The 9,624-nt window shown below is 40.7% G+C and overlaps 1 protein-coding gene across 2 annotated transcripts in view; it reads left to right on the forward strand.

Annotated features, from left to right (window-relative positions):
• The window catches only part of tspan33b (tetraspanin 33b), an 18,324-nt gene that overhangs the window by 5,429 nt on the left and 3,271 nt on the right, over window positions 1-9,624 (forward strand). The window contains exons 2-6 of one of the 2 annotated variants that reach the window (XM_032524033.1): window positions 2,555-2,612; window positions 3,011-3,138; window positions 3,317-3,391; window positions 7,396-7,491; window positions 7,880-8,008. In XM_032524033.1, the coding sequence (XP_032379924.1) occupies window positions 2,555-2,612; window positions 3,011-3,138; window positions 3,317-3,391; window positions 7,396-7,491; window positions 7,880-8,008 (486 nt within the window). The remainder of the gene's footprint in view (window positions 1-2,554; window positions 2,613-3,010; window positions 3,139-3,316; window positions 3,392-7,395; window positions 7,492-7,879; window positions 8,009-9,624) is intronic. The other variant, XM_032524034.1, reaches the window with a different exon arrangement.

Here is a 9,624-nt window from a genome sequence, read left to right on the forward strand (position 1 = left end):
CTGCGTCTCCCTCACTCATCCACACAGCTACCGTCTGGTTATAGGCCTCCAAACCTTACTAGGAGTTAAGGTCTACAGCTGTGTATGGGCTCGGCGTGAAAAGCACGTAGTTGACTCGCTATATCGTGATATGCAACTGAAGGAAGAATCACCGGGTTGTCATGGATACAAGAAGAGAGAGGCAACTCGTAGGGATTTGCACCGCCAATAAATTGTGATTTCTCGAAATATTGCGCCTTTTCTTGTGGTCCAAGTCCTTCCCTATAAGCCTTTGCATCTTGGATGCTTTTCTCTTGTATCCATGACTACATTCACTTAAAGTATCCAAAGTGCTCAATACTCCACTATACTCCGTTCAGTTGTTTATACCGAATATCTCCAATATGGCAATATAGTTGGTGCCCACATATTTCACCACCTTATAATGCAAGGCACGTGCTTTTATCTGACACAGTCATAATCGAATAGGACTCTGCCGCTTTCTTCTGACTTTTGGTACCGCCATGAGGCCAGACGAGGGGCACGGACTGTTGTTTGTTGTGTTCAATTTTTTACATGGAATGTCGGAATTTCTGGGTTCCCTGTCGGAAACAATATATATATATATATATATATATATATATATATATATACACACACACACACACATATATACACTATATAACGTTATTGCTCTATGAAAGACACGGACAAAGACGAATACTAAGGGCATTTACTTTTAATTTTCACCAAATCAATAGATAGATATTCTTATCTAGATTAGATAGATAATTAAAAATGTAATCGTGAACAGGGTAAATCATAACGATTAACCATTAATCATAACTATTAATTCTATCCTACATAACAGAGAATATATAGAATGTTTCTTAACCGCTTTCAAAGATCTTGAAAACACTGCAGTTCCAAAGAAAGTGTGCATTTAAGATGTCTTGGGCTTTGCCTGCTATTGTCTTGTCAAGTCAGATTATTGATTCAAAAATGTGTGGGAGATCAAACATACCGTATCAAAGTAACAATTTACCTCTGTGGAGCTCAAAGAGAAATATTGGGTAGGACGCGAAAGGCTGTCAAACTACAAAATGACACCTCTTTCACAGCAAATTATGCCATAGACCCTAATGACCTCCAGGGATCTAATACAGGCTTTTCACAAAGAACCAAAACAAATCCGTCTGAACACAAGGCATTCTGTATGCAAGCATGCACATACACCGACACATACACAATCAGCAATCAGGAGACTGCCTATGAATCTGGAGGCTGGAAATGAAAGCCAAGCCATGCACATTGTTAGTCAAGGTAAGAAAAACAAGGAAGGAAAAGGAGGGAAATTAGTGTCAACAATGCAAACAACAGGAAGCTCTAATTCTACCTATTATGCACCCTCTACGCTGTTTTAGTGTGGAGCTTGTTTTAGGGTGAGTTCACGTCTTTAGCGGCTTTACAACAACGCACACACGCACGGTTTAGTAATTAAAAATAAATAGTCCACGCTGCCCAGCTTGGGCGCATAATAACCAGGATTTTCCCAAAGAAGGTCAAGTTCTACTCATACAAAGATACTGCACAATTTTCCACATCAACAGCTTCCAAATTCGGATGATTAAAAGCAAGCTCCATATGTTTAGTATTTCTTTCCCATGGACATCCATCTGTCGGTTGATCATAAAACGCATAAAACTGGCGCTGTCACGACTACAGGTGCTATAAATGATCTGCACCTGAGGAAAAAGTTTAAATCCAATCACATCTGTCCTGGTTGACAGTACAAATAACGTCTGTTCAAAACAAAGCCAGCTCGCTGGAAGCACCGTATTTACCTCGCAACAAGTTAAGAATAAACCAAGAACACACATAGAAGAATTACACATCAATACTGGTGCTTTTTTTGATTTGGCAATGGATAATTAGGAAAGAAAAGCTGGATGTGGTCATACAGGTTTTCTTATGGATTCCAAATGAGTATCCAAACTTTTTGGGACTAGAGCAAGATTTTGTTGAATTATGCTCATTAATTTTCTTGAAAGTTAGCCAAGAAGACTGATACCCCTTTTCCAGATATTAGAGTGGATCTTTCTTCTCACCTAACTGTGTAAAAAAAAGAAAAGAAAAAGGGATTAAGCGTATTTCTCACAAATGTCAAACTATTTCTCTAACCAGGCCGAACCCTGCCCATGCCAAGGTTTGGTTTTACATCATCATAACAACGATCAACCATAAGAAAAAAAAAAGAAAATCTGCTTAAAAAGGTGTCCTGCCACGCATATTTCATTACTTTGTGGTAATGTCTGAAGTTCTACCATGGACTCTGTAACATTTCTTATGGAAAAAATACCTTGGTTACCTTCTTTCAAGCCATTCTAATATGTACAGTATGTATAGAAAGCCTGCTCGAAGCCTTGGCTTGATTTGTGCCAGTTCTCATCAATATTCAATGAGCTAAGCTGCCAGACTCTGATTGGCTAGCAGCTAGCCAATGAGAGCCTGTGTTTTGTGTGGCAGGGCGCCTTTGAGGTGCTATGTGATTCAAGTCTTTTTGTTCATTTCCCAGGTTTTCTCCTTGTTGATTGTTGCCATCGGGGTCTATGCTAAAGTCCAGAAAGCTACAGGTATGTACATGACGCACCTTTACGCATTCAATTACATAAAATAAAACACGTTTTTTGAGCTTCTCAAACTCAGAACATGTCTATTATACTGTGTTAAGTGCACACCTGTTAAGCCACCCCAACACAAAGCAATCGCTTGAGTTTAAGCGTTATCCTTATTTCATCTTGTCATGTTTTGATTATTTAATTTGTAAAATGCAGTGGATTGACAAGAAAAAGGATTAACCTGGATTCATCCCGCTGATTACACCACTGCACCCTGTATAATCCACAACAGGTCATTGATATTTTAAGAGAATGAAGGCAGACAGTGCAGGAAGGGAGGATGGGAAAACAAAAAAGGGTTAGAAAAAGTAGGACAGATACCTAAACAGGGGCTGTTCCTGTCTTTCTGCCAGACACGGTGCGGGACACGTTCCTGATCGACCCAGCTGTCATCCTAATTGTGGTGGGGGTGGTCATGTTCTTCATCACGTTCTGTGGTTGCATCGGAGCCCTCCGAGAGAACATTCGCCTTCTTAAGACAGTAAAAGACATAACAGACACATTACTAATACTGGCGCTCTGCTTTGCTTCCGATACGCTAGCTCCAACTACATTCAATCCAAAGCTGAGTCTTACATCTCCTGTGTAAAAACAAATCTGACAGTTATGACTCTGTCTTAGTCAGACTGTGCTTGAATGTTTGTCTTTTCTTCCTCTAGTTCTCCTTCAGCCTGACATTGGTCTTCATCACCCAGCTGGCCATAGCCGTTATGGGCTTCTTCTATTCTGATCAGGTACTCGTCTCTATACTGACAACTCTGTGCACATAGTATCTCTATAATATAAAGTCACAATAAGGTCACAGTTGGTCTCCAGTTCTCTTCCACAGTGACACCACCATCGACCACAAATGTCTCTGAGCTGCATTGATTTAGTGTATTCTTTTCCAACTTTTAGACAAACTGTGCATTTGTAAACTACAGTGTATACATAGTATATAAAGGTTAATAAGCAGAGCATCTAAACCCCCAGATGGGCCTACAGGGGCAATGTCCCGAGCCACACACCATACACAGGAAGTAAGACACATAGCTACACCAGCTGCAGGTGTTTGTGTCACTGTCTAGAAGCCCTGAAAATGAATGTCTCCGGTTTATTTTGTACGATAGACTGCCAGAGAGGTGAGCATCCTAATTATCTTTAGGATGCACAGGACTTAAATTGACTTGAATGGGAAATACTTAAAGTATAATTCCAATTATTTACAACTTGGGTCTTATTGTCATAGTTTTGGACATCATTCCTATTTGTAAAAAAAAGCAGTAAACTCTGGGTGCTTGGGTAGCTCATACAGTATTCAGAGGTTTACTCCTCTATCCCCCTCTCTCTCCCCCCATTCATGTCTTCAGCTGTCTAAAATAAATTAGGTCCTAAACGTGCCCCAAAAAAACAATCTTAAAAAACCCCAACAGTAACTCAAAGACGAGGCGAGAAACCCAGGCGGACGAGCATCACATCATCACATAAACATAGGAAAATATCATTTTTGAGTGAAGGGGGACGGCGGGAAGACAGCAACTGAAACATCTGAGAAATCAAAAAAATATGTTATATCTTTAGAGACATAAAATGTAGTCTCATGTGAAGTTTAATTTGCAACTAAATTCTAGAGCGTGACGTACACAATGTAATGTACTGAATGGCTTATGATCCTGTACTTTATCATTGCCAGTTTAAAACAGTAAAGTGTGATTTTATGATGCATTCTCAGATTTAAAAGCCTGAAGTGGTACACTTCTACAGTATTTAACAAGAAAAAAATACTATAGTTTAGAGAAAGAAGAGAGAACCGAAAAATGTTTGTTTTGGTACTGCTGTTTTTTTTCATTTTTGATAGTGAGAGAGACAGGAAAGGAAGATGAGAGAGAAGGGATGACATGCAGCAAAGGGCCATGGGTAAGACTTGAGTCATGGTTGCTAGTGGTACGCTCTCTACCTTGTGAGCTCGAAGGCGCCCCAGAATAAACATCATTTTGTGTGGAGGATTTTTTTGTGCGTTATGCATATAGACACTAACAACAAGAAGTCTAGCATACGCTTATCTACTACGGCGACATCCCATCGGGGCTCCACGGAGAATAAAAACACAAGAGCCGACATTAGCAACGTTCACTGGCGATACGTCTCCTGTCCCCCGTGTTCTCCGTTAGCGCTCAGACTGCCTGCTGCTAAACAGAGCAGTTCAACAACCCTCCCAGCATCCTTCCTCGCTAAATGATTCAAATGCTTCGGCACTTCAAAGTGGAACCAAATGTTCCATTTCAACAGATCCCTTGAAGGAGACTTTGCCACTAATGACATGTGACTTTGGGCTCCGAGGGCCACGAGCATACTGCACCACGTGGAAAGAAAACACAATTTAGTAAAAACTAAATTAGGACAAAGATGTAGGGCTATTTTCATACAGCTCACAGTATTTAACAACATAACCTCTTCCAATGGCGGCTGCATTAAGAACAATTCAGAGAAACCTCAACGAACCGCTCACAGAAGTTCATTTTAAGCCTAATGGCATTGTTAATGGAAAGTTCAGCAGCTCATTAGCATACAGCGCACCTATTAGCATATATTACATCTGAACTCAAGTCTGTAGAGCCATGGCCCTCTTTGTTGTCAGAATTTGAAAGGATGACGATTCTCTCTGAATACGTTTAACACCATTTCTAAGTGAGACTATTAAAACTAAATAAAAGGAATATCATGCACAATGAAAGCTAAAGAAAATAAAGTTGCACACAATTTACATCTGAATCAACCTCCAGTTTAAAATCCTCATCACAGATTATTAGACAAATACATGGATTTCATTTATATTTCATGTGGGTTTTGTATACTCAGCTCAAGTGGCGCTGATTAAAATTACATTATAATAACAAATGGGCATAATCAAGCAATTACCCACTGCAGCTGAAATGGCATAAAACCCGCTTGTACGTTCTATATTTGGTATGCATCGTGTGCATTGATCTCAAAAGGCATGAATGGTTGTATTATCATGCTGCACTCCTGCAGCCGTCCCACCGCAGCAGCTCCTGCTCCACGGTCTTGTCGAGATACATCCCACAGGATGCTCCGACAATGCAAACAAGATAATGTGATGTGTCCCCCTCAGACATCTATTGTTGTTATTTAGGTTTATTTTTACACGGGCAGACACATGGGCATAGACTATTCAATGAAGAGACTAATGCTGCATGGGGTAGAGCCTAAAAACTCATTTGTAACGACTTTTATATTTAAAAAAAACAAAACAAACACTTGCCGTGCAATGCAACTAAACAATGTAAACACAATTTGCAATAAAAAGGTATAAGTAATTAAAATCCAAAGAAAGACACCCGATTAACCATGGCTGATCACTCAGGAGAAATGGTTTTACCTTGGATTTTGAAATGATCTCACATTTGATCCATTCTGTGTTGTGTGAGGATTTCCCCAGCGTCTGTCTCTCTTTCACGAAAAGACACTTTGCAGCCCTCCACTTCCGTACTCCACAGATATATATTTGTGGATAAATGTGCCTCAGGCAGTTTTAAAGAAGTTATTAAACTGGACGGATTTATTTCTTTAGAACATGGCAATATTGATATTAAAGTGCTCAATATTATGCTCATGTTCTTAATTGTATCAGAATAGGTTTACATGGTTTAATTTTCAAAAAACACCATATTTTTGTTGTACTATTGCTGCAGCTCCTCTTTTCACCCAGTGTGTCGAGCTCTCTGTTTTAGCTACCGAGTAGAGGGTGACCCAGGAATCTGTTGCTCCCATTCCATTCTGAGCCCACAAAAATACTCTCGTCATATCCCAATCTTTTGCCCCCCCCACAAAAAAAATCCTGTCCTGCAAAAATCAGGGAGAAAGACTCGCAAATCCCGTCCCATTTTGTTCCCTATGTTGTCTAAAGTTGTTAGACTCTGTCGCGGACACACGCTTCATATCGTGAGCCGGCTCACGCGCCAAAGGAGAGAAAGTAAAAGAGACGTTGTCGCTGTCTGAAGCCTGTTGATATCTTGTGTGTGTCAAATCACTGAGGTTGCCGGAGATCTCCTCACACTCAAAACACACATTTCTCCACCCCGCAGAGTATGAGGGCGTGCCCTAACGCTACCTAGGTAAGGACTACAAACCAGTTAGAAGCAGAGTATGAGGGCGTGCCCTGACAGTACCTACGTAAGGACTACTAGCCAGTCAGAAGCAGAGTATGAGGGCATGCCCTGACACTACCTAGGTAAGGACTACAAACCAGTCAGAAGCAGAGTATGAGGGTGTGCCCTGACAGTACCTAGGTAAGGACTACTAGCCAGTCAGAAGCAGAGTATGAGGGCATGCCCTGACAGTACCTAGGTAAGGACTACTAGCCAGTCAGAAGCAGAGTATGAGGGCGTGCCCTGACGCTACCTAGGTAAGGACTACTAGCCAGTCAGAAGCAGAGTATGAGGGCATGCCACACTGGCACGCTAGGCAAGCATTAAAACGTGTGTTACAAAGTGATGAGCGTTCATCATGGAAGTAAAGGCTGGACTACAATACAGCTGTTTGGAGCAGTTTCTGAACAGTGTTTTCTGATGGAAGTGTTTTGTCCCTTTAGGGTGGACTTTGGGCTTTTTCACTTCCTAAACCTATTACATCCACAAAAAGATCACAATAAAAGGAAAGGAAAATAGCCAAAAAGCATAATGCAAGCACTTAAAAGCCATTATTCTGTATGTAATCTTCCACATGCCCCCTTTCTTAGACTCGTGATGCTTTGGGAAAGTTTGTGAAGAAAGCCATTGTGCACTACAGGGATGACCTGGATCTGCAGAACCTGATGGACTACATCCAGAAAGAGGTGCTCTGGCCAATTCCACTTAGCGAGAGTGGCTGTTTGTGACTGTAACTATCCACATCACACTAAGTGTTCGATTTGATCACAGGTAGTGATTTATTGAATACGTCAGAGCAACAAACAAGGAAAACCACATAGATACCACAGAGTTGTATGTCTCATGTTTGTTTTCTTGGCCTTGGTGAGGGGTTTCCACATGAGAGGCTTCATGTTACATACAGTTCCTGCACTCTGCCAGATTCCTCATGCGGTATTCCTCTTCCATCTGCACACACTGGCACACATGCAAGGCTGGGTTTTCCCATGGGAGAAGCCAAGACGAGTAGGACGTACATTACAGGACCACATTTCTAAGTATAAACCTGTTCTCTCTCTTTTTTTTTTTACTCAGTTCAAATGCTGTGGGTGGAACAACTACACAGACTGGTCTTGGAACTTGTACTTTAATTGTACAAATGAGAACCCCAGCTCCGAGCGCTGCGCTGTGCCTTACTCCTGCTGCACTCCTGTTTCTGGAGAGGTGCGTGCTCTTCTATTTAGCCTCACTACATACACTGTGTGGACTATTAAAAGCGTCATGGAAAACTACTAACTGTAGTCATAGTCATTAAAATTTTAGGACAACTCTTCTTCTTCTTCAAAAAAAAAAAGAGACTCAGATTAGGTTAGTTAGCAGCATTTGAAAGATATAAAAGAAGAGGTGAAGAAACTAATTGAGTTCCAAGTTGCTCTGTTTTTTTTTTGTTTTTGTTTTTTTTAAATGGTAGATGTATCAGTCCCCGAGGACCTGTGCTAAAGTTCACCATCACCACTTACAGGTTAAAGTATTTAAAAAGAGTTTTAAAGTAGATTACTTGCCAAACCGCGGTTCTCTGAGTAACATGAGTCAGATGCTAAAATGCTATGAAAGAGAGCTGCAAATGTAGATATGATTGTATGTCTACAAGAAAGGAAAGAAGAAAAAAAAAAAAAAGCTCTTTGCCTGTAGATGTACAAAGAGCATTATCCCAGGTCCCAGACCTCTGGCTAGGGACGGCTACATCACTCACTACTGATTGGTTGGGGCAAAACAAAGGCTGTTAAAAAAATTAAAAATAAAATTACCATTTCCTAACCACTTTTCCTTAACGCCGATGGTAAACATGAGGCCAAGGAAAGGTGTGAGAGAGAATTCAAAAGGAAATGGGATAAGAGAACAGCGGTGCAAGGGGAATCCAACTGCCCTTTCACTCTGCTGTAATCATGCGACAGTGGATGTTATTGACGTGTTTCCCCCCCAGCGCATCTGGATACTTCGCCCTGTGCATTCTAATGGTGATGTTTCACGCAGGCTTAATAAACGTGTGAACCATTTCCCCCCCTTCTTATTCAGCAATCATTATTTTTTCGTTATTATAAAAACACTGCGCTGTAGGCTGTTTCTTGCATGAAAGGTGTCCATCAAATTAAGGTTATTTTCATTATTAGTTTCTCAGCTCACCCTCCTGTCCACTCATTTTTAATCCACATGAAACCCGATAAGGATGATTGTATGAAAATAATTGGTACATGTATGCAAAATAAGCAGAATGTGTGAGACCTACAAATCTACCGTAGGCTACATATTCTGTTATAAGGGTTAGATGGTTGCAGGTGGGAGACTGGAATACTTCAGTAAGGACAATATTCTCTAAATTGTAAAGAGAACAACAGTCAGCAGCGTCACTCCATAGATTATTTCATAAGCTAAAAGTTGAGTAATGTTCCTCTGTCAACTTTATTGACAGACTTTAACTACAGTTTTTAGTTGTGTGGCGAGGCGCAATGTCTCACTGAAAATAAAATGCATGCACGGTGCATACAGGATTGGGGTGCTACTGCGCACCTTATTATGAATGGTGATGCATTGTTTTAAATTTTGTGCCACAGCATTATCTTCTTTCCTTTTGTAAAGATAGGTCCAGCGTATCCTATGCTAAAAGGAGGTAACAAACGAAGCAATGAAGCACCTTTCCTTATCACTTAGACAATTTGAACGGCTCTTATCATGGCAGCCACTTAACTACTTCAGTCATTTCTCTCAGTTAGGAACCTTCCTAAGAAAATTTGACTATTTGACCGCAGCCAAAGACAAAAAAAAAAACTCTCCTCCCAAGG

Source organism: Etheostoma spectabile, chromosome 8, assembly GCF_008692095.1.
Source record: "Etheostoma spectabile isolate EspeVRDwgs_2016 chromosome 8, UIUC_Espe_1.0, whole genome shotgun sequence".
In the NCBI taxonomy this organism is placed as follows: domain Eukaryota; kingdom Metazoa; phylum Chordata; class Actinopteri; order Perciformes; family Percidae; genus Etheostoma; species Etheostoma spectabile.